At 36.9% G+C, this 25,408-nt stretch overlaps 2 protein-coding genes across 3 annotated transcripts in view; one reads left to right on the top strand and one right to left on the bottom strand.

Annotated features, from left to right (window-relative positions):
• The window catches only part of LARP7 (La ribonucleoprotein 7, transcriptional regulator), a 68,027-nt gene that overhangs the window by 42,155 nt on the left and 464 nt on the right, over nucleotides 1-25,408 (bottom strand). The gene's annotated exons all lie outside the window — the stretch shown is intronic.
• ZGRF1 (zinc finger GRF-type containing 1) lies at nucleotides 11-25,096 on the top strand. 2 transcript variants are annotated; one of them, XM_052813122.1, is made up of 26 exons: nucleotides 11-90; nucleotides 213-293; nucleotides 402-458; nucleotides 913-1,098; nucleotides 1,465-3,279; nucleotides 4,740-4,820; nucleotides 6,126-6,231; nucleotides 6,318-6,424; nucleotides 6,630-6,780; nucleotides 7,746-8,404; nucleotides 9,955-10,093; nucleotides 10,634-10,818; nucleotides 11,271-11,458; nucleotides 12,060-12,199; nucleotides 13,392-13,538; nucleotides 15,639-15,753; nucleotides 16,598-16,857; nucleotides 18,059-18,218; nucleotides 18,890-18,967; nucleotides 19,852-19,999; nucleotides 20,986-21,113; nucleotides 21,441-21,564; nucleotides 22,004-22,180; nucleotides 22,301-22,435; nucleotides 23,091-23,352; nucleotides 24,184-25,096. In XM_052813122.1, the coding sequence occupies exons 1-26, from the start codon at nucleotides 70-72 to the stop codon at nucleotides 24,297-24,299; spliced, it is 5,766 nt and encodes a 1,921-aa protein (XP_052669082.1). In that variant the 5' UTR covers nucleotides 11-69; the 3' UTR covers nucleotides 24,300-25,096. The 2 variants fall into 2 exon arrangements, with proteins under 2 accessions (XP_052669082.1, XP_052669092.1); XM_052813132.1 differs by lacking the exons at nucleotides 19,852-19,999; nucleotides 21,441-21,564; nucleotides 22,004-22,180; ... (1 more) ...; nucleotides 23,091-23,352; nucleotides 24,184-25,096 and having other exon boundaries at nucleotides 20,986-21,069.

Here is a 25,408-nt window from a genome sequence, read left to right as displayed (position 1 = left end):
TTCTCTCACGCTGTATGAAGATGTGAATATTTGTGAAATAAGCTGTTGGATGACTGTTTTGCCAAAGCGATGGCTTCTCAAGAATTTACTGTAAGTGATTTTTAACACTGTGTACAATTAAGTAGAAATACAGTAAAAGACACTGTAGCTGCTCTGTTATTTAAACATTTTCTTACTGATTATTATTTCAACATCTTACACATTTAAAACAGGTATTATACACGCACCAAAAAATGAAAAAATCAAAAACGTGGCAAGATGGAATTCTGAGGATTAGAACTGGTGGAAATAAGGTGAACAACTCTGATTTAATATCATCTGCTACTGCTGGACTGTCAGTGGCAATCTAGTTGATCTGTGAAATAAAATTAGTTATTTAAAATTCTGTTTTTTCATTGCAGGCTATCTTGTTTGATGATAAAGGACAATGTTTGGAGAGTATTTTTATAAAATCTCAGGTATATTTTTTTCGGAGTGTTTTTTATTTTTATGCTTGACTGTGGTTTGTGTTTCAGGAAGCATTTCAAACTTTTGCTTGGTAACTAAGGTAGTACTTTCTCTTATTGTGGATATGGAAGACTGCTGCCATGCAAATAATGGAAAGCAAAAACAACTTTATTGATAAGTCTTAATGTTTTTCTGGAACCAGTGTAGAGGTTTTATGGAGTTATATTCCTTTGGGGTAAAAGCAGTGTATTACAGTGATATATTAAACAAGCATAACTTGAAGCTAAGTGCTAATGCTTTCTCGTATATGTATATTTTAATCTCAGTATTCGCATGGCAGCTGTGATATACTGGGTGTAAATTTCTGAAATTTTTACATACAAGTATTTAGAAGACTATTTAGAAGACTCTTACTTTTTCTTATATAGCACTACTATGTACACACTGGTGCTTTCTCTTTTCTAGGTGAATGTTGGAGATAATTTAGAAAGTGAACGATACTTGATCACAGTTGAAGCAGTAAAAGTTAATGAAAAATGTTTTGAAGATCAGCCAAGGAAAGCAGAAACACCAGCAGTGGACGGAAATGGCGTAAAATCCGGTGTTCTGCCTCCAAGACATCTGTCTGTTGGCTTGAAACGGAAGTTTACGGTATGTCTTTGTTTCAAAAGTTATGTCTGATGTAAACATGCATTTTAAAACACAAAAGGCACATCTTTTAATGAACGGTAAATATATAGACTATGTCTTCCTGGTTTTTTGGAACTGTAAGCCAGAATGTGTTACCTGTAGCTATTTTTTCCAGAGTCTACTAAATCTGTTTGGTTTAGCAGGATTGGTATTGCTAAGGCTGCAGTGAAAAATCGCAAGGCCTTGAGATTATGTCTATACACCTGTGGAATTGTCACGTGCTTCTTGATCAGAATATATTTTATGGAGCGTGCCCTGTTTTCAGCGTTTAATTACAAAACGTGAAGTTGATTTCTGAGTAGAATTAATTTACAATTTCTCCCCTAGGGTTTCCAAGGGCCACGGCAAGTTGAAAAGAAAATATCAACAATGGAAGATGGAGAAAAACCAACAATATTGCCTTTATCTAAGCATTGTCAGGGTACTTTTCCATCCAAGTTTTATGTTACCTCTCCGTTATTTTCTACGATTTGCAAGAAGGATGCAGAAACAAATCTATCTGCAGACTTTCATGAAGATGTGTGTACGGATAATGATGGAGAACACATGTCTCTCTCGTCACTGCTTTCAGCTCCATTTCTTGGCAGATGTGAGGAGACAGAGAGGCAAAACTCTGATCGGTCCATTGTGAAGCCAGAAGCTCCTCCAGTTACTGGGCACGCCAAATCTAGTAGTCAGACAGCTGGTCACGGGGCAGTGTCATGCAACATCAGGAGCACAGCACAGATAATAGCTCTTTTGGAGTCTAAACCAACACAAGGATGCAGAGATCAAACATCGTCTGAGGTCACAGAATGTCTCTTTAGGTTTCAGTCATCAGAAAATGCAGATAGTTTATATAGACAAAACCCCACAATCCTACCTGCTTTTTCAGGCAACCCTGCCAAAAGACTCATTCAAAATATTCAGCGTCTGCCTTTTACGAAGGGAACTGTAAATGATAAAAAAGAATGGAATGCTGAAATGCTTCTAAATTCAGCTGAACAACCTCGTGATAAAGAAGTCACAGGACAGAGACATGACAAAAAGGCATATAATTTAAGTCAAGACTTACAAGATGCCTGCAATACAAATAGTTGCTTCCTACCTGAATCCACCTTAAGTAGAATGAGTGACAGTCAGTTTTTCCCATCCTCAGGTGACGTTTCATGTTCAGTAAGTCCAATCACCTTTGGAAAAAATCTCTCCAGATACAGGGAGGATTCACCTGTGAAGTTGCAAAGTGAGCTTCAGCCAAGACAAAATTCAGAAAGAATACCTAGTGATCAGGAGCTCTCTGTGGATGTAACATTGACTAAAATTGGATTTGTAAAGGAGGAATTAAGTACGCATGGCAAAGACTGTGGTCCAGATGAACAGGTGATGGAGGTTAACTTTAATCTAATGGAGGCTTTTGATTTTAATGACACAGACAATGAAGACCTGTGTGAGAGAGATGTGAATAAGCTCACTGAAGGAGACATGCTTTCACAAAGTCCACATTGCTTAAAGGGAGATGATGTAGCACAAAATGCTGCATTGAGACTTCATTCTTGCTGTGAAGTAGTGACGCACAGTAAAAACGAAGAAGTCAAATGTTCAACATTTGACGGAGAGAATGGTGGAAATCACTGCACTGAGGGTATACCATCTCAGCTTTGTGACAACGATGTTGGAGATACAGGGAGAACTGCAGAAGACTCTGCAAACCAGACCAGAATTGAAGTGGAACTTTTGGGTAATGGACACAATGTGAGAGAGATTAATGACAGTCAATTAAGTATTGAAGCCACAAACAATAAGAAGGATATTGATGGCTGTGCAGCGCATACCATTGATGGCACGTCATGGATAAATAGCAAGCACTCTGATCTTTTGCCTGGTGACACAAATGTTAATGAATGTCCCCCTAAAACTAGTATGTTTGAGAAAACTGAAAGTATTTCATGTATTGCTACCAGCAGAAGAATCTCTGCAATGGACAAAAGGACTGAAGAAGATGTTGTACAGCTTGGATGCATGAAATCCCCAGATGTTGATTTAGAACACTTCTGGGGTACTAGGAGTGATGACATTAAACCAGGTAGTCCTTTGCTGGCTTTGTCACAAAAATCAGAGCCTAGCTATGGCTCATTCCAATACATCACAGAAGGCCATCAAAAGGTATTTGGCATTTCACATAAGGAAGATGCTCTCATTTCCAGAAATTCTATCTATCCTTTAAGAAAAGGCCATTCGTCTCTAGAGGAAATGGCAATAGGTGAAACTGAGTTTGAAAATGCAGAGAGCATAAATGCCTTTCAGGAAGCCTGCAAAGGTGAAAGATTAGGAATGGATTGCCTGAAATGCACAGCAATGGCTGAAAATTCATCAGACCTTCCTGATTTGGTAAAAAATATCGCTCTTCTAAGAGCTTTGACTCAACATAGTACAGCATTAGAAAGCTTACAAGAGATGGAGGAAAATAATAGCATATTATATGAAGCAGAGACTTCTAAAGAGATACTTGAACCCCTTGTGAAAGATGAAGGTTAGGCCAGCTGCTATTTTACAGTGAATTCTGTATGACTCTGCCTATTTGACTTATGTACTCTTATCTCTCCTGTTGGACTATTCATATTCAGAAACCATACTTGGGGAGTGATGTGTTATAAAGGTTCCCTCATGCAATTTTTAGTGTTTAAAGCAACAATGCGGGCTCCAAGTCTGTGTCTTTGTTTGATTTAGTTCAGTTAAATCCTAACTGTGCAATTATTTGCATGGGTAAGGTTTGCGAGCCCGGTAAATATTCAGATGTTTTCATGTAAAAAGCATACTATAACTGTAACTTATTATGGTTTTCCATCTCTTGTAGCTATAAAACAGTTTACAGAAATGCCTTACTCAGAAAGTATACAGGCATCTTCCTGTTCATACTTTGATTCTTCTGGCCTTATGGTAACCAATTTTTGACTACATATATCTGTCTGTACAAGATGAATTCATTTTCCACCAGGCTTCTTGAATAAAATTCTTGGTTTATGAAACTATGGAAGTGGAGCTAGAAATTGCTTAGAGGCATCAACTAAGAAGCTAATAGTAAACAGAAGATGTCCTCTTGCAGACCCTATTGCCAATGAATGTTCAGGAGGCCTAATGTATGACAAGAAACTTAATGCAAATTGTAGTATTTAGTTATGTTTAATGTCATTAGTATGTCTGGTACTTCTCCTTCCCTACCCCATCTTCTTGTACCACCTGTTTTTTCTGTTCTTTCACTATCTTTTTTTGAATGCATGGCTGTCCTAGGAATTTTAGCACTTGGGTTGAAATATACTTGCAAATCTGTTTGTGCTTCATGCTTCACATTGATTTTTGTCCAATGCTATGGATAGTCTTTTTCTTTCAATCCATCCAAAGTGACAGAAAGATTTTAGATTAAATTATTCTCTTTTTCCTGTCCCATTTGAAAAGCAAACCCAGTTTCTTATCCTATTAGGGATTGTTCTGGTTTCCAAATAAAAAGGCTGTAATTTAAAATGCTTTCTCTTGTATAAAAACAAGAGATTTCTTAGCTTAACTTTTCACTTTAAATGGTTATTAAATTGTTGGAGTAATTAGCTTTTGATACTTGTTTTCTGCAGCCCAACTGTGTGGACAATTTATTACAGAAAACAATAGCAGCGGCCCGAAGAGACCCTAGGACACTTGACTGCCAACCAAAGGTACAATTTCTGTGGAACTGAAGTATAATGAATACGGTTTCTTAAATTTCAAGTCAGTGGTTTGCTGTTTTCAATATATTACAAGAAGTCCTAATAAGTATTTAACCAGTCTCATAATGGGCTTCTCATCGCTTTTTAGTACATTTGTCTGTGGGAAGTTTTCCACTGAGAGTTATAAACTCAAATTTTACAATACAAAAAGACTAAACATACTATATCAGAATTATCGATTTTCTGTTGACAGAGACTTGTGCAAAAACTTTATTGCTGCTGAGTTGCAGGAGTGCAAGAGAGAGAGAAAAGCATAGATTTTTTTTTTCCCTCTTCTGCAGTTTCCAAAAGATTATTTTTGTTGTGTGTAAGAAAAGTACCTTTATTGACTGTAAATAGTTCCAGAACATTACTTATTTTCAGTTAATGATGATTCCAATATATTGCATAGCCTGTTGTGTTTCAAGGGCACCAAGTAAAGGGATCAGCAGCTAGTGAGATAATGTTGAGAGCTCCCTGCTCACAGCTAGGATGGCAGCAGTACCCAGATAATATGGAGTTTGCAGCCGAAAGATTTTTGTCACCCCTGTTTTCAAGGAAGTATGTCATTTCTGACTTCAGACAGGTAAAACATTGTTTTCAAAGTTATTCTTACTAACCTTAGTGCAAGTAAGTATCCTGTAAATGCAGGATAAAAGAGAGTTCATTTTTAGAATGCTACAGTCATATCAAAATCACTAAGAACCGAATATAGTGCTTTGTGGTTAAAACTCTGCAGTTAGACAATTGTTTTTACTCATCTTTGTCATAGGACTATGCATTTGCAAGATGTAACTTGGTTTTTTTTCCTCTGATCAGTTTCACTTTGAAAAATGTACATGGTCATAATGTGTAATAGTAAACAGAGAGAGATTTCTAGAGAAAAGTGGCAGAGGGCTTTTATAATGATTGTTTCCTCGTGTTAGCAGTATAATATTCACCTCAACTGGATTTGAAATTTGGTATATAATTGTTAGAGAGTTCCAAAGCAAGGGTTAAAACTTTCTTGGATTATGATGCTGTTCCTCCTGGATGCAAAGAAACATGACATGCAGTGTTAAAGAAATTTTTTCTAATGCAGTATATATTTCAGTATTTGAAATAATGGAAGAAAATTGATATTTCATTATTTTACTTCCAGAACGGGCGAGAGATACTGAAGAATTATATCTAGAAATAAGATTTAGAAATAAGAGTCACACAAAGATAATACTTATATAGGGGATAAACAGTTTAATTTCTAACAAGTTTTTTGTTTATACTTTTTTGGTAAAGTCTCCAGGCTCAAGAAGTCTTCATGAGGATGATATCAACTTTATCAGAGAAGAAAATTTTCAAAAGAAGTTTAACATTATTAAAGACTCAAGAATAGATCAGCCCTGTAAGTGAAAGTAAAAGTAGAATGGCAGTGATTGGCCTCAGAACAATTATTCCCCATGACTTCTGTCCTTTGCCTATTTTTCCTAGTATTGGCAATGAATGTGTACTCTGAAGTTCCACCACAGACAATGTCAGGCTCACCTTCACGTTCTGATTTGAGACAAACGCAGTGGACTTCATGGGAACCTGACAAGGTGTGAATTGACTGTCACTTCTAGATCTTTTTGGCTGTATTTCCTGTGTGTTCATGGTAGCAATTTATTTTTGAAACTGTTTAATCTCAACTCTGAGAGACATTTCAATTGTTTAAAATGATGAGAGAGAAAGAATAGTGACAAAAGAGCTATAATTAAGGTTTTTTTCCAGTCATTCACTTGACATGTTAATTGTCATCTGTAGATGATTTCGTCAGTAGAACTGACTTCCTCACTTGATCCAGACTCCACAAGTTCTCCAGCTTCAGGAAGTGAGGAAACTGTCAGAGACATCCAGGAGCCCCTGATACACAGGATCTTGCCAAGTGAACCAGAACTTTCAGAAATCTTTTTCAGTAAGAAATTACAGTTTATAATTGCACTTTACAATAGTTTTGCTAGAAAATCTTTGAGGATTTTTGAAGCACAGTGAGTTGCACTATAAAAGGCAGTTACCCTGGGCACTGAAATACACTGAGATATGTCTGGGTAACTACAGAGTTTGATTTGTGTTTGTCACACATTTTTCACAGGGGGGTGTGTTAGTTTTTTTAATCACGATTTTAAACAGTGTTTTCCAAATCAGCTGAATTAGCCTTGAATTCCATGCCTTACCCCCTGCCCCAATTATATTCTCCTGAAAGAGACTTCGGAAGAGTGATTTAGTTTTATAAAGAAAAATCAGCTTCTAGTTCGGGGGAAAAAACAGCTGTAACCTAAGCTTCTAATTCATACTAATGTTTTTATTTATTTGCCTGCTTTTAGTTTTCTTCCATATTCAGCTGTCCTCTGACCCACTTCCAGTTGACACCTATCAGTGACTGTCATTTCTTATTGATAGTGAATTTAGTCAACAGGATGCTTGTAGTACTGGAAGCCTATTTATCCACATTGGTTAATGTTAATTTACACAGTTTTGTGGGTGATCTTTTTGGAAAAAGGAGCAAATGTTAAGCTGTTTGTTTTCCAGTTGGCAGTTGTGACCGACCTACCAAGAATATCAGATTAATGACCTCCAAACACAATAATGCTTAAATAATTTCTACCAAACACTTTCTTTTATACAAGTAGCATGCCTACAGAAATGTGTTCTGAATATAGGGATTTAAGTATTAAAAGAATCACAGTTGAAATCACTCATGTCGTATGGAAATTTGGTGTGGTACTGCAGAGGCATGATACAAAGAGCTTGCCAATTAGAAGACAGGATGTAAAAGAAAGAACTTGGAATTCTTTCCTTATCTTAGTTTTTTGTACCTCTGAAGTTAATGTGCCATCCCTAAGTGCTACAAGTTCCTTGTAAGATGTATTTGCCCTACAGCACGGGAGAAACCCAGCTATCCAGAGGAAGGCAACTTCTCAAGATTCAAACCCACATTTAAAACACGAACTCCATTTGTCACTCTTCCTGCCACTGAGAAGATTTCTGACGCAGTTTATTCAACTGACAGAGAGGAGGTCCAGCGATCTTTTGGCTCTTCAGCAGTCCATTTAGGCAACAAGTCACCGGTATTTCCTATTAGTGCTTTTGGCCCTGAGGACAGAAATTATGAAACCTCTGTGTTTGGAGAATATATGGAAGACAGAGAAAGGCAATCCGTACAACCAGTGTTCCCTAATGTGACTGCACAATATAGACAAAGCAAGTGGCTAAAATACCAAAACAGTGCTCGGTGTGACTTGATAACTCAAAACAGCGATGATGGGGAAGTGACTGATGACCTCTGTGCTGAGGACGTCCTTGGAATGCCGCTGGGTGACACAGGAGAGAGCAGTGCTGTGAATAAAAGTGCTCCCGGCTCTGCACCTCTACTGACAGCAAAGAGCATGCTTGGTAAATGCCGCGCAAATACCAGCAATCAAGATTTGATTTCAGAGAGGAAGTTACTTTCTCTGCGCTTAAGTCAGACACCTTTGGCTGAAGCAACACAAAAGGTGTTAAGTCATCTGAGCTGCCACACTGTAACAGGAGAAGGCCAGGTGTGTAACTGTTCAAGCAAATACAGTTATAAGTGACAGGAACACATTTTTCTGGACAAAGTAACTGCATTTATCTGATTTCCTGCAAGATATTATCAGTATGATTGGATGAAATGTTTCTACATACGTAGTAACACAAAAGAGTCTCAGCTACAGAACAGCAGCCGCTAATGTATTTTTTTAAGTGCCGTGACTAATCCTTTGTAAAGGTAATTTCTTGGCACACATAGTGCCAGATTTAGATTTTTAATCTGAATGTTGATGGCAGGAAGATGAAATAAAAGCTGTTGGGCTGTTTTGTCACCTATAATTGGTAAGAACGTGTTTTCAAGAAGTGTTTTTCTTAATTGTGAAATCAGCATTGTTTTAATGAACACCCGTATCTTGCTTCAAAGCATAGTCTCTTAATTTAAAATATTTTAAATTTCTTCAGTTTTAATTGAGGAAAAGTAAGTTATGGCATTGAGTAAGCACCTAAAAAATTAGCACAGCTGTTTGTGACCAGCAGACTGTCTTAAACAAATGGAGTAAATTGGGAAAAAAACCAAACCAACCACAAGTCAAGTTTTAAGTCAACAAATGGCTGTGTTTGAGAGTTATTGAAAATGTTAGATTTTCCTCTTTTTTTTTTGACACAAACTTAGTATGCTGTGTTTTCTAGTTCTTTACAGCTGTACAGTAAAATAGTCATGTGAAATAGAGGTGGGGAAATAACTAGTGTATTTCATATACACACTGGTATACACATTGTGTGTGTTTATATATATATATATATATATATAAAATCCATGTATATTGCATGTTAAAAAGCTTATGGTAAGAGTTATCATTATGATGCCCACTGCAGCGTAGATTAAAGAATCTCCTCAGGACTAGCTGGGATGGCAGGCACAGGGATAGCTTGTGGTGTGCACACTTTCCTCCAAAGCTCTCTAGTCTGGTTCTTCCTTCCCTAACCTTGTACTACCTTTGCTATAGTTTCATCGGATGGATTTATTTCTGTGCAGAAATGGTGTTAAAAATGGGGTTTATGTGCTCCTTCCCATGTCTAGGGCTGAAAACATGATTCTGAATTACATCATTTACTCTAAAGCCTTTGAAAGTATTGTCTATGTTACTATAAATGCAGGCTGTTTGTCAAGGGGCAAATTTTAACTTCATGGTACATCCTAAATGGCAGTCCAAGCTCTATGCTATAGCTCCAGGTGTACTTAATTTTACTCCTATTGGCAGTCGGATTGTATACATGCTCCTCCTGTACTTATGGTTAACAAAGCCGGCAAACATTTGTGGTGAAGGGGATTTGTATTTTGCTTTTAGAAAACTGATTCTTTATTGACAGTCTTCATGTTCAAACTTCTGGTTGCAGAATGAGGCCCTGAATTTTTTCTGTTTAGTTGTACTTACTAATAAGACACAATATAGAAAAGCAAAAAAGGAAAAAGAGAAGAAATGGATAGGTTTTGGCTTATCTGTACAGTAGCCGTTTATCAGAATTTGTCTCATTTGGGGCTTTGCAAGTTTTAATGGTTTATTTTTCTTTTTTGTAGGACATAACAATTTCTGAGTTGTCTTTTCCTAGTGTGGATAAAGTAAAGTATGCTAATCTTCCTAAAAGAAAGGTTTCCATACCAACTGTGTTTCAGTCGCATGTTCACTACAAACAGATATTTAAAGCTGCTCTGACAGGTACGTCTAACACCATGCTATGTAAAATGCTGTCATTATTAAACAGCGTATTTCTGAAGCTTCACAAAGCAGGATGAGAAAGAGAGAGATAGTCAACGTCAGCTATTGGAACAACTGTGCGCATTTGGTTTTGGATATATATACTGAAATATATTCAGTCTATACCCAAAATTGCAAAGGCAAACCAAAAGACCGGTATGCTTCTGTTCAACTATGTAACCTTGTGCCTGTTTACCCGTCTTTAGATTCCTATCTAAGCCTTCCCCCCCCCCCCCCCAGTTATTTAGTGTTTCGATTGTTTGGAGTCATATACTTAAATGTGATTTGAATGAAAGTAAGGCAGTTAGAACAAATTAATTGCATGTGCAATATGTGAATTTTGCAGGTCACATGGTTTCTTTTAGGACTCAGATTAACTATTTTGATTTAGATTTGGAATTGAAAGTTTGAAATGAAAATGTATTTGTTTGAATGTTCTGTACTTGTGTAATCATTTTAAGGCTGTACTAATTATTCTTTTATTCTCCTCTCTATGTCAAGAGCAATTAAACATAATGCTATTTGAGTTGTCACAAAGATTACACAATGCTCTTTCAAAAGTGGATATATCATTTCACACTTCATTAAAAGATGGGCAAAGTGAGAGCAAAGAAAGCTGCGTTCCACTCTGCAATCACATGCATCCTGCTAAGCTTGTTACGGTTAAAAAAGAAGGCCAAAACAAGGTGCAGTTTATTCCTTATTTGTTTACAGTTTGGGGTGTTAGTTTGGCATATAGAGACCATATTGTGTGAACAATTACAGATTAAAGTGATGTGTTATAGAGATGACTTTTAAGGTGAGTTGTAGTATCCACTGGTGTCCAGTATTGTTGATGTAATAGTTTTTTCCATACAGAAACAGTTTTATATATGTAGAGAGAAAGACCTGAATTTATAATTTTCTAGGGTATAAGGGATTTTTGTCAGGTATGATTACACACACTGGTTTCAGGAGCTGAGAGTTTTGGGAACACACTCGTGCTTTTCAGTGAAACACAGTGAAAACACAGGTGTTTATCTGATTATTTCTATAGCAGTGAGTACTGATCCATTGCTTTACTTTTTTTTTAATTGTTTGTTTTAATGTGCTGATGGTCTTTTTTTTCTTTTCCTTCTTTCCCCCCCTCCCTCCCTAGGGTCGTTTGTTCTATACCTGTGATGCCCCAAAAGCTGAGCAGTGTTCGTTTTTCAAGTGGATAGAAGATGTGAACCCCGCACAGATAAAATCCAGACCTAGTGTAGTGCTTCATGATATAAAGAGTATTGGGACATACCTCAGAAGTCAAAAGATTTCTCTCTATGAGGGATGCCAGCTTTTGGTGAGGTATTCTGAAACGCTATGCACTTTTCACAAGTGCTATGTGAATTGCAGGATTATTTATAAATGTTCCAGTAGCTCGGGATTTCAGTAGCATTAACAGACAGTTTCACTAAGTATGTTTAAAGAGGCTACAGTTCTGTGTAGAAATGTAAAAGCCACATTAGTGAAGGAATAGTATTCACAGCAATGGCATTTCAGGTCTGCATTCTTTTCAGCAAGAATCAACACTGCTTACCAGCAACTTGATTAACTGCTTAATGAAATTCCTTATGATTGTTGCATTTGAATTACTGTTCATTTAATCTTGTGTAAGAGAATTTGATTTATTCTCTTGGTGATTCTAATTTTAATGTTAGAAGTTGTATCAAAGGCTATTCTGTGCTGCTTAACTGTAGGGGAGACAATTTAATTATGGCTGAATATGAGAGAAGTATTTTGCAGTGAAGATACGTGTATTTAAAACTTGGTAATGCAAGATGATGAACAACCGCCAAGATCTGCTCTGTATAATTTGGTCCAGTCTGTGGAGCTTTCTTATTTTTGGTGGGGAATCCAAAATGTGCCAATTGTTTACATACTTTTTCTTAAAATTGCAATTTAACAGGAAAGCCTTCGAAATTCAAACACAGAGGTGTAGGAAGTTCAAGAAAATGATGAATACACCTGCCAGATTTGATGGCGATTCCAAAACCAAATTATACCTCAAACTAAGCAGAAAGGAGCATTATTCTCTCTATAGCAAAGGTAAGCAAATCTTAAGCATCAGAAGAATTGTCCATGTCATGTTGTGCCTTCTTAAAGTTTTAATTTGTAATCTAAAGAGAAAAACTGAATCCTATTTTTAAACTCCTGGCAACCCTGATCATTCAATTCTCGTTCTAGAAAGGCAATGAAGTGTCTCATTAATTCATCTTTTCTTGTAAACATTCAAGTACCTTAGAGAAATATATAAATTCCATGTCCTTGGGTTTGGAGTGTATTAAATCTTTGAATCGTGACGTTTCAGGAAAGCTCAGTATTCAAGCAGATGATATTTAAGGAAAACTTGATGTAAAAATTGGTGTTTCAGTAGTTGTTGTGTATCTCTTCTAAATCACTGAAATGTCACAAAGTTGGAGGACATTAGGTGGTTTGATCCAGATATTCTCAATAGTTCATATCACTTCAGTAATTTTTTAATTGATACCCATATTTTTATATTTTGTTCCCTTTACTGTTCAAAATGGTACAAAAGAATTTAGGCAGAAGCAAACGTGTTTGTGCACACTTTTCGTACAGACTGAAATGTTCTAACAAATCAGGGTTTTGTAACTATAAATTCTGAAGCTCTGCATGGGCAAAACTTTTACTTGTGTATGATAATTTTTTGATCATTTTTGTTACAGGCAAATACATATGCACCATTACTGCTCCTAACTTTGAAGTCTCCCTTGCTGTGCTCTGCAATATATGATATAGGAATAGTGTAGTGAGCTTTAGTCTCATCAGCTGTGCTAAATAAAACAGAACATTTGCAGGCTCCAGTATGTGTTGGTTTTGAAAGGGAAGGGAAAATGTACGTTTATTTCAGTACTTGCTGTTCTTTGGCAAAAGTGTAGTTCACTAGATTCGTAGTGTTCTTCAGTGATTTGTTCCAAACACTCTCAAAATGGATAATACTTCAGATTTGCCAGAAGTCAAATGCTGCTAAGTGCACCAGGAGAGAACTTTAGAGTTACCATCAATTTCAGACAGTAAGTACTAGAAGAATTGCAAATTACATATTCATTCTTTTAGAAGTGAACTAACACTTACTTAGGACTTTCTAATACCCCCTGCTTTCACATTAGCGGTGGTTTAATTTGCAGCATAGTAAATGCTGAGGTATTTTGTCCAGCTTCATTTTCTTTAAAAAACAGCAGTAGAAGCTTATAAGAACTCTGTATTTTTTTGACAGATGATATTTGGGTTGTTTCGAAGACTCTGAACTTTGATCCCCTTGATACTTTCGTTGCATGTAGTGCTTTCTTTGGACCATCCTCCAACAATGAAGTCGAATTACTACCACTGAAAGGCTACTGTCCCTCAAACTGGCGATCAAATAGTGAGTTCTACACCAAATAATTCAGAATTGCGGGAAACAACTATTGAGGGAAAAATCTGGCCAGCAATGAAGGATGAGATTAGAATTTATCTAATCTAATACATTATTTTATTCATAGTATTTCTTTTCCTTTATTTTTGAATATGTAATTTGAATGCATGAGTAGTTAATGCAATTAAACCTGCAAAGTAGCTGGTAAGAAATTCTAAACGGGTGATGAAGAAATGAGGGTAATATAAATAATGTAGTAAATAATATAATACAGAATGCAAATTGACTGTCAGAGTGTAGGTAACAGGAATTTGTTTTTACTGTCCTTGAAAAACAAACGAACAGAAACCCCAAACAACTCATGATGGAAAACGTATATTTATATAAAAAGGAACATATTAAATCTGATTTGGCTGTCCCGATGTTCCTTTCTGTGCCCTTGTTACAGTCTAGAATGACTAAAAAATTGGTGTTTCCAGATTCAGTAAAAGGAAATCTGTGTAGTTTTAGTGATTATTTTAATCATTGTACTTTAAAAAGAAAATATAGCTAAACCTAGCATTGATGGTTTTTAATGAACTGCTGACCTTTTTATTCTTTAGCAAGCTGTTCCCAATTAAGTTGCAGCCACCCTTCTTTTTGGTTTTAACATTTTTGTTTGGGGTATTTTTGTAATATTTTGTCATCACTGTTTTGGAAACAGTAAGGTTAGCAGGCCTTAAGTGCAGAGAGAAACAGTGGGAGTCTGCTATAGATGTCACAGAAGAATGACAAATGTGCAGCATTTGTCATCAAAATGTGTGCATTTTGCATCAAACATGATGCAAAAGCTTTTTATTTTTGCTCTTGAATTGAGCTAAAGTTTTGGGTTTGTTTTTTTTTTCTAAAAGAAAAAGATAAAGAATGCATTATGTAGTCATTCTGGAGCTAGTAATAATGTACCTCTGCTTACTTTCTTTTAATGCAATATGAAAATTGTGTGCTTGATCGCAAAAGGCTTTATTCATAGCACTTAACCTTAAGCAGCTAAGTTGAGTGTTTTAAGTTAACAAATTAGTCTTTTTAGGCTTTCTGTGTAATCAGTAGGGAGAGAGTTCCTGCAAAGCACAATTCAGTGAGTCTACATCAAACTGTTCTGAATTACATTCAGAAGACTAAAAAATAGAGAGAAAAAAAATACAGAATAGCACACAAGTTTTTTGTGGGCATACATGCTGTCAAAATGATGGGCTTCAAATGCAATTGGAGATTAAGTTTTGTTTGTTCCCTGACTGTGAGTTGCAGGACTGGATCTATTGAGCGGTCAGGGTCTGGAAGAGTTAATATATAGTTTTTCAGTCTTAATGCTGTTGAATCACAGCATTTTAATTTTTTTTAGGAAATTTTTGGTCTTAACTCTTTGATCATAAATACAGATTCTTTCATATTTCTATAACCATTACAAATCTAAACCCCTAAGTTATATGCAAATAAAGCTTTAAGTAATGTTTAGTTGTAGGCAGCGATAAACAACAGCAAAATAGAGGTATGTGGGTGACTAAACATATTAGAAACCTGTTACTTAGGCGATCCCTGAGCCGCAGAACGTTAGGAAACTGGCAGTGAATACAGAAAAATATAATTGAATACTTGTTCTGTTCTTATACCCTCCCCTAGGCATCCACTTTTGTAGACTTTGGAAATAAGCTAGATGGAACTTGAGTCTGGCCCATTGGAGGTGTTCTTATGTTCCTGTCTTTTTTAAGAAAGCATCTGCTTAGCTATTGTGATACGGATGGTTTACTTACAAAATTCACCTCCTAAATTCCAAAGCCTTCTAAATACCTCGAGTGTTTCTAAAATGAGTAAGGATTTTTATCTAAGCTTCCTTTCCAGAAGGTTTCTAATGTTGGAATCACAAATACTTCAAAATAACACACCTTGAAAAGAAGGGCTAATCGGTCTCTCCTCATCTATAATATTCAGTCAGACATGGTAATTGGGTTAATTTGGCTTCTGTTACAGGAGGCTAATGACTCTTTTGGCATTTTGTAATTCATTTTTCTAGCTGATTTGAAGTTTTGGCTAATTTAATTTTTTTCTAATTTTATTTTTCTGTGGCCTTTTCAGCGTTTGTTCATGCCTTGCTGGTTTGTAATGCTAGTGGTGAGCTTACGTCTTTAAGAAATATGGAGGAGCACTTCAATCCATCTACATTACCACTAGTACCATACCTACTAAAAATGTAAGTTACTGTTTCAGTGATACTGTGAACATAGAATATGTCAGTAGGTACAGAAAAAACCACAACAAAAGTACCATTGAGTTTGCCCTATTAAAAAGTGGATGAGGAAAACTAAAATCAGAAAAACAGTGCAAGGAATGAACTGTTGACAATGCAACTTTTACTTATGCGGAAATGAAAATATATCGGTTGCTTCACTCTAACTCGATTGTAAGGGTTTTTTTTTCCTTAAAACTTACCTGCAGCCCATGTTTTACAACCTAGAGATTAATATTGGGCATTATTATGATCATTAGGCTGATAGTGCAGTCACCGACTGATCTGTATTAAGTTAATGTATATGCTTCACAGGGGTTCAGTGGAACTGTTTTTCCTTCCCAATTTTTAGAGTCACTCAACACAAAACCTAAAAATAAAATATTTTCTCAACGAGTCGGAGCAATATAGGGGTATTTCCAAGAGCTGCTTATGATTCACTGTATAAAACAAGTAATTAAATGAATCTCTGCTACTTCTGACTATGTTCTTCTACCACTCTTAATTCTGTCAGTCTCATGGCCTTAGAGTAAGTCAGACTGTAAGTGTTAACATACAGCAAGAATGATAAAACCCAAAAGCCTGTTTCATATGATCCAGCTTTCACCCAGGGAAGTAATAAGGGGTAGGAATATACAGCTCAGGTGTATGTCAGGGTGCAGGGGGCAGCAACTTTTAATTATGTCAGCTGTTAATCATAAAGCTTCAGCATTTCAATGTTGGGTGAGTAAGAATATCAGAACTATGAGATACAAATTATACATATGCAGTATTATCCTGCAACTTTTGACCATTGTGTTTTTCTTAGGAATTTTGATTCTAAAAATGCTACTAATAGAGTCAACAAAAGAAAATTTATTCCACCTGCCGTCAGTCTGAAACGCACAATGACGTATGGACCTGTCAGCACTGAAGTGGCAATGGGACTAGCTAAAAAGATGATCCAAACATTCTCGTTGAACCCAGATCAAGCTACATCACTGATTGAGATAGCTCAAATGATGACCTCATGTGAAAATATCAAACCAGTGGAAGAACATCAGAACTTCCCTATCACAATCATACGTGGTATGAAGCAAATAATTGTGAAATTTGCTGCTATTGTATCTTTCCAAAATTCTAGTTAATATGTGATGCCAGTGTTAGTGAAAAATCCCTAAATTCTCTCAGTGATGAAACAGTAGACTTGTTTTCTTAATCATATAGTTACAATTCCAGGCAGACTTAAAGGGAGATCGTTATGTCTAGGTAAATGTTGACTTATTTTGAATGTAGCACAAAAGATGAGCTTGAATAAACTGCCTCTGTGTATGGAATATCCTTTTATACTCCTTTGTAACGCTGCTTTCCTCATCTACTCTATGCATTTCCTGAAAATTCATTTCTTGGATGAGGCCTCTCTGATAATGACCTTGACGTTATAACATCCATTCTATCAGCAGAGAGCTTTTGATCCTTGAATTTGCATTCGGCCTTTTGCAGGATTTTACAGAGTTCTTTCCTAGCAAGATCTACACAAAAGCAGAGTCATTTACTGTCTTCTGCTTATTCATTTTCATATTAAACCCACTTTTTGTCATGTATCAGCTTTGCTAAATTATCATATAAATGTTTTTCTGTTACACATTATTCCTTGCTGTTTTCTTTCTTCTTTGTTTTACCCCTTTTCGACATGTACAAAAAGGCTAGTAACATCTTAGTTCAAAGATTTTTTTTTTAAATCAGTATTGAAAAGCAGTTACCATAAACGTAAGTTTTCAGATCCTGTCAAAGTAAATACGTTGACAATAATGACACTCTTAGAACAGATATCACTAGACTTAAATTGCCTGAGCTTTTGTTAGGCTGTCAGGCACATTAATGTAGTTAAAATTATTAGTCATTCCAAAATAATTATCTCCCGAATTCCTTATTCTGTACCTGAGGACATGGTATGAGGGATGTGCATGCAGATACTTGTATTATTTTAATGTATTGATGAGGCTCCTCAGCAAGTAATGCATGTATTCAATGAGAAAATTTAGGAAAAATACCTTAGCTTCCCCTCTTCTGTAGTTTTTTGTAAACTTACTGCAGGCAGTAAATGCAAAGTGTAAGAAACTGATTGCCCCTGGATACTTAGAGCTGCTGAAGCAAGCACATGCAACGTTTTGACGGGAATCACAGCATAATATTTCATAAGATAAACTTAAGTTATAACAATTGATTAGAACTGTACTTTCTGGAAAATTTCCCTGTGTAACTTTGGCTTTTTCTTCCAAAATACCAGGTGTTTTTGGGGCTGGAAAGAGCTATCTGCTGTCCATTGTGATTTTGTTCCTAGTCCAGCTCTTTGAAAGCAGTGAAGCTATAGAGGGTCCAAGGCCAGCTCCATGGAAACTTCTGATTGCTTCTTCCACTAATGTTGCTGTTGATAGGGTACTGCTGGGGTAGGTTACTGAGATTTTTACAGACTATTGTTCCAAAAACAATAATGCACTTATACGGTAAAGATAATTGTGTTGATATTTCCAGTGTAACACTCCAAAAAGATTGCATTCTTTCCCTAGAAAGTGTCACACACGGGCTTTAATTTTACCCTTGCTCCTTTGCACAGCATGCGTATGCTAGAAGACTGTAAGGTTAGCTGCGTGAATTTACATGAGACTAATATTGGGCTCTAGTCTCATCAGATTTACTATTAAAATCCATCACAACAGAAAGTAGTATTGCTCAGGAATCTTTCTGGAAGTAGCAGTGGGGGCAGGGGAAGGAGGGATAGAGAGGGAGAGGCAGAGTCAGACTTGGGAAGCTTCAGCGTGAAGCTAACGTGAAATACAATTCATGGTTTGGAAGGATAAAGGAAGGAAGGGAAAGTACAAATGGAAGACTATTTATGAGAGGAGGATCATAAAGGCATTAAGCGTTTTTGAGACAAATCACGATGAGGTAATTTCCTTTGATTTACTTGAATTGTGGCCCGAGTTACTTCATCTGGTTAATCACAGAAGTTTTTCTTCAGTGTTCTGATGTGTCTGTTAGCCTTTTTAGAACCACTTCTAAATTTTTCAAAATTCCTTTTTACATTTCTGTAACATGTATCTTCTCTTTTTCTTTGAAGTCTACTTGATCTTGGATTTGAGGATTTTATCAGAGTGGGAAGTATTAGGAAAATCACCAAAGCAATTCTTCCCCATAGGTAAGAATCTTAATCTTTCAGGGATCTGTAGCGATTCTGAGATTCATGATAGTATGCATGCTGTAAAATTACTATTTTGAACTAATTAAAAATGTGATTGTAATATGCCTATCTCAGGATTGTGTCTGTCGTGACTCCGCGTCCGCCCCCGCACGGTGGAGAAATTTTACCTTGATTTGGGAATGTCACTTGCTGCTGAATAGAGCTAATGCTTTTAAATGGGAAGTAGTAGACTTCCCATTAAAACTGCCAGAATAATGGCAGTTACAGATTTGGGAGTTGACACAAGGAGGAGAAGCAAAACGGACAGACTTGAAATAGATACGTACTGCTGTAGTGATAAGAACTAGGAGGAAGTAATCATAAATTTAATGTGCGGAGAATTAATGGTAACAACTCACGAATGCTGTACTACTCTACCCCAGTTATCTTTGCTATAGTGTTCTGGGGTTTGTCCTTTAACTACTTAAAAGCAAGCAATGTGCATGGTACTTTCAACACAATTTGAGAGAACAAAATAAAGTTCAAGATGAACAAAGATTAAATTTCCATTCCCTGGTGTGAGCAGCATACCAAGGGTATAAAATGGTATGAGAATGAAAAACTTCTCAGTTCTACTCCACTCTGAAATCAGCTGTGTACTTGGAGAAGTCATTTACTACGTGTATGTCTCTGGCTGGGGTGGTAGGGTCTGAGCTGGTGGAATAAAGGTCTGTTTTAAAACAGGTATTACACTAGTCTATCTCAGCTGGATTTGGGATAGGTTAGTACTTGTTGTAAAGTACTGTCATGTATGATTATTTTTCTATATTGGATGTTCACCAAACACTGAAAGCACTGTTATTTTCAATCATTGTAATGCATGTTATAAAATCTTTTTGAAGTTTACATGCTGGCTCAGGAAATGAAAATGAGCAGTTAAAAGAGCTGCTTGCTCTCATGAAAGAAGACTTAACTCCAGTTGAAAAAATATACGTAAGGAAGAGTATTGAGCAACATAAACTGGGGACCAATAAAACTATACTGCAACAGGTACAGTCAAAGTGACGGGATGGGAAAGTGGGGATTCGCTACGTCTTATCCGCAAGGCCCAGCAAACGGAAACTGGGAATCCCCTCTCACACCTGCCAAGCTCCTAGTTTTGAAAAATAAAATGAATGTTAGGACTAGGATAGGTTTGATTCCACAGGTATAGCTTAGTGTCTTACCTGTGTATGACTTCTCCGAGTTGAACTTGCAGTTCCTGTTTAGTGATCAGAAGCCCTTTTTGAACTTCACTGCAATCTGATTTAATATTACCAATCTAGTTTACACGGTGGGGAGAGAAAAATGTCTGAGCACAGCTAGTCTGCACTGTCACCTTGAAACTAAAATTTTTATACTCATAAAGGCAAAAGATAAGGACTCAGCTAAATCTATCCTAGAGTTGAGTATCAACTGGCAACAGGATTTCAAATGTATTTTAGGTAACTTTTCATCCAAGTATTATCTTCTAGGATTACTACTTCCTGTAGAAACATTTTCTCAGTTTCTGGTCTTTCCAGTTATTTGCCTTTTCTCCTCAGTCCTAGACTCAAAAAATCCCCTCTTGTTGTAGAGCAATTTGTAACAAAGCAGATCTGAGCAATTTGTTTCTTGTGCTTATTCCCAGTGGTCAATGCTGCCACTCTTGCTGCTGGGGCTCAGAAGGTTTTGGAGGCGTAATCTGAACTCTCTCTGTACCAGACCAGATCTGGTCTTAAAATACATGAATCAGTGAATGGCTCTAATGTATAAACACCCCAAGCATAAGAAATGGTAACCTTGGATCCATCTCCGTGCATACACAGGGCCTTTTACTGGAAGTTAGAATATAATTTTTTGGGACCCAGCCAGCATGACACAGCATGTAGTAGAAGTGCTAAAAATTAATTTAGGTGTATTCTGCCGCCGCAGCTATAGTTATGTACTGCACAGAGATTGACTATTAAATGATCTTAACTTTTTGTCTGCCCATTTTCCCCTCACTAATACTGAAGGTGAAAGTGGTTGGAGTGACCTGTGCTGCCTGCCCGTTTCCTTGTCTGAATACTCTTAAGTTTCCTGTAGTGATGCTGGATGAGTGCAGTCAGATGACTGAACCTGCTTCTCTCCTTCCTATTGCAAGGTACAGCCTTCCTTTTGTGTTTCAGCAGAGAAATAACTCTTAGTTAGCAGTGACACAACCTCAAATAATAGCCAAGCTTGCACGTCTTTTTAAGAACATGACCTCCAAGGTCTCACCTTAGAAAGGAAGAGGAGTAATTTAAAATTGAGGCCTACTCTTAGGTGCCTTCCTTGAGTTACTGTGTTATTTTAACTGTGGAAAGAGGGTGATGGACAAGGGAGCCTGATGGAAAGCAACCTGTGATATATAAACACAATACACGCTTTTGTTATGAATAGTCTGACATCCTTTTTAGAACTTTTTTTGTTTTTAAACATTCTTATTTAGGTTTCAGTGTGAAAAGCTAGTCCTTGTTGGAGACCCTAAGCAATTACCACCAACTATTCAAGGGTCTGAGAGTGTTCATGAAAAGGGATTGGAGCAGACTCTCTTTGACCGCCTTTGCTTAATGGTATGTACTACTAACCACATCTTTAGCAAAGAGGGAGGGTGAAATTGTAGGTCCACTGAAGTCACTAAAAGAGTTCTGGTTTAGATGTCAGAGGATCAGTGTTTCAGCCTGTTTTTCAATTAAGCATTCTAGTGCATTTCTCTGTAAATGTTATTTTCACAGTGCAGGGAAATTTGTAAGTATAACAAATGTGAAGCAAGAATGGACTGAAAAACAGTAACAGATTCTGCTTTCTGATCTTTTTGTGCAGTTTTCAATCCAGGTAAAAGAATCGGGGGCTACAGTATTTGTTCTAACTTTTGCTGAAGTGAGTGTATGAAGGTTAAGCCAGCTTACTGCAGGAATTGTTTCCACTTATTTCTTGTTTGACCTAGATGGCATTGCAAAATATTTAGTTACTCTTTTTCTTAATCACACTTTCTATATCATACGTCTTTAGGGACATAAACCAATACTTCTTCGGACACAGTACCGATGTCACCCTGCTATTAGTGCCATAGCCAATGAGCTGTTCTATGAAGGAAATCTGATAGATGGTGTTTCTGAGAAAGATAGAAGTCCTTTATTGGATTGGCTTCCAACACTATGTTTTTATGGTGTTAATGGGGTGGAGCAAGTAAGTTTTTAACCATTTCTTACATAGAAAGTCAATATTGTAATTTTTCCTCTGTTCTGTTTCTTTTTGCATTTTGCTGTTTGTGAGAGCTAAATTGGAAATCTTCTTCCCTAATTTCAGATTGAAAGAGACAACAGCTTTTATAACGTGGCAGAAGTTCATTTTACAGTCAAGCTCATCCAGTCTCTGATTGCAAGTGGAATAGAAGGATGTGCAATTGGTGTGATTACTCTTTATAAATCACAGATGTGTAAGGTTTGTGTAATGTATCACCAATAAAACAGTTTTCTTAAATGTATTTGTTTATTCTAAACATAGGCTCCGTTTCAACTAGGAAGAGTCAATAAGAAGTGAGAAACAAATGCTGGATAGGTAAACTAGAGTTTATCATAAGTTCTCTTTCTTATTTTAAAAAAAAAAATCTATTTTTTTTCCCTCTAAAATTAGTCAAAATCTTTTCATTCAAGCATATGATTAAAAAAAAAAACCTTTCCATTTGTTTTCCTTCTACATGGACACTCAGAAAATTGGCAAATTAAATAGTATATAATTTTCATAAGGAAATTAGGCGCTGCTACAAACTGGTATGTGTGACAAGGACAGGTAACAGAGGTGTCTGCTTAGGAAGGTTGCAGTTGTACCTCACCCAGTCATCATCCAAGGCATGACATGGGCTGCTGTGATTAGTAAGAGAAAGTACTGGTCGCCACACTGAATGCGCCAGCGTTTTGTCAAATACAGGTTCGTTGCGTAGCATTTTCCTGTGATTCGCTGAGGTTTTACTGTCGTCGTACCCTCTAGTTTCTTAGTTCGCGTCTTGTGTAGACTCAGATTTGTTGTGTTCACTCAAAACAAGTGATTGACTGTGAGTAGCATAACTCATCACCATCCATATTCCTTTTGTCTACAGATTCAGAATTTGCTTAGTGGCGTACACTCTGAGGCTTTTGAAATTAAAGCTGTCCAGGTGTCCACTGTAGACGCGTTCCAAGGAGCTGAGAAGGAGATCATTGTTTTGTCATGTGTAAGAACAAGACAAATCGGGTTCATAGACTCGGAAAAGAGAATGAACGTTGCACTAACGAGAGCAAAGAGGCATTTGTTGATTGTTGGAAATCTGGCCTGTTTAAGTAGGAACAGACTGTGGGGAAGAGTAATTCATCACTGCAAAGGTAATTATTTTCTTCTGTATTTCTGAAACCATGCAGCTCATCTTCTTCAATTAAACTATGTATTATAGCGTATATAAACTATATAACATATAAAGTATATATAGTATGCATATTATATAAAACAGTATATTTATTACACGTAAAATACGGTATATTGCAGGAAAATGCAAGTATTTGCAAGTGTGCGAGTTGCATGTTTGCAGTTTATCTGCAAACTGGTTTTATACTTGAAGGGTGTTTGTTATCCAGTAACAGGACTTCTTTTTCTTCTTTTGATGCCATCAGATAGCTACACAAAGAGCACGCTAGTAAGGAGAGCTGAAACCCATTGCTGCGTTCCTAGTCCTTTCACAGTTTGCTTTTACGTAGCAGACCCGGGTAGAAACAAGTTACAAACAAATTCTTCTATACAGCAGTATTTCTGAATAGGTAGTACTTAAATAAAGGAGAGAAAAATGCATAGCATCTATCTGCAACTAGAGGCTCGTTGTTTTTGGAAGATAAATTTTGAGCTGCTAGAAAAAAAACCAATGCTATTGGAGATAGGTAGGGGAGGGGGTAGGGCCTCACCTTAGCAGATACTCCACAGGGAGCGCTCAGTCTCTAAAGCAGCTGGTAACGAATCACTGCAAGAATAGGTACCAAAAGAGTAATCATTTTATTTACCTATTGGTTGACATCAAAGTTGGACTCTGAAGAAGAACAGTTTTCAGAGTAGAAATATTATAGCCATTTGGTAGGCTTGGAGAAATAAGATGTTTGCATCACCACAGACTAATTACACGATGGATGCTGTAAAGATGCAATTATCCTGTTTATTGCTGCTTTTAGGATGGGAAAATGGATTACAACACGTAAGCCAGTGTGAGCAGCAGCTAAACAACATTCTTAAGTGTTATTTGGAGAAACGAAAGGAAAAGGAACAGAATAAGAAAAAGGAAAAATAAAATGTGTGCCTATTTTGTGAAGAAATTATGAATTGCGTGTGTAAAAATTATCAGAAGGATGGCAAATCTAATATTTATAGTTAATGTGGGAAATTTTTGTTTGTATCTCAGTGCACTGATCCTTCTGTTTTGACCCTTGCCTGTATGACTAAAAATGAATAAAGTAACTTTATCTGCATGATAACTGAAATCCTTTTATGCTTACAAAGTACCTAATTGTATTATTAGTGTTTCATTATTCTTCAGATAAGATACACACGTAACACCATCTCTTAGAACAATTCTGTCATCTTGCATATTTACAAATGGGTGACATCTGGGAAGGAGCATGGCTAAAACAATTAAAAGGATAATTAAAACATAGAGTAATTTCTTCAAGAAAAATTACATGTCCTTGGTCTATTAAATCCTGGAACGTCAACAAAACAAAATGAGAATGGATTGACCTGTATCTAGTTTTTTTTACAGGTTTTAGGATAAGATCACTCAGCTCTGTTTCGAAACTACAAAAAAGCTGAATGATTTTGGTTTGGAAAAAGAGTGCTGTTGTGTCAGAAACTCTCCAACAAGAAAAGAAGTTCATCATCTTTACCATGGCACAAGCCTGTCCGTAGGCTGTCTCAGAGGGGTATAGGGGAGGCTCAGCGGTTAATGTACAAACGGTGGGGCAAAGTGGGCTAAGTATGGACATCGTAAAATTTCTAGATGCTGTTAAACTTCTTCCAGAGAAGACTCTGAGGCACACCAGAGAGCCTGCATCCCAATAGCGCTGAAGTTACTCGAAGTAATCGTCTGCTTTCTTTTTATGCAGCTTCGCAATAAATCACCGGGTGAGGAGCTTGTTGCATTCAGTGATGCATTTGTTCCCGGAAAGAAATCAGAATTGTGGGGAACACTGAACTTCAGAACACTTGCAGCACGTGAGCTGACGATGGGACTGGTTAGCCCAGGATGATGTAAGGAGGGGGGATAAGGAGGAAGGAGGGGAAGCTTATCTTTAGGAAGCTAATTGAGGTTCTTGCTATGGAAGTAAATGTGTGTGGGTTGGGAGTGGATCGGTCGGTGAATCGGACCAGGAATCTTCCCTAGCCGCCCTGGGTCACCCTTTG

Source organism: Harpia harpyja, chromosome 2, assembly GCF_026419915.1.
Source record: "Harpia harpyja isolate bHarHar1 chromosome 2, bHarHar1 primary haplotype, whole genome shotgun sequence".
NCBI classification, from domain to species: domain Eukaryota; kingdom Metazoa; phylum Chordata; class Aves; order Accipitriformes; family Accipitridae; genus Harpia; species Harpia harpyja.
Note: the sequence above shows the minus strand (reverse complement) of the source record. Positions and strands in the feature narration are given on the sequence as shown.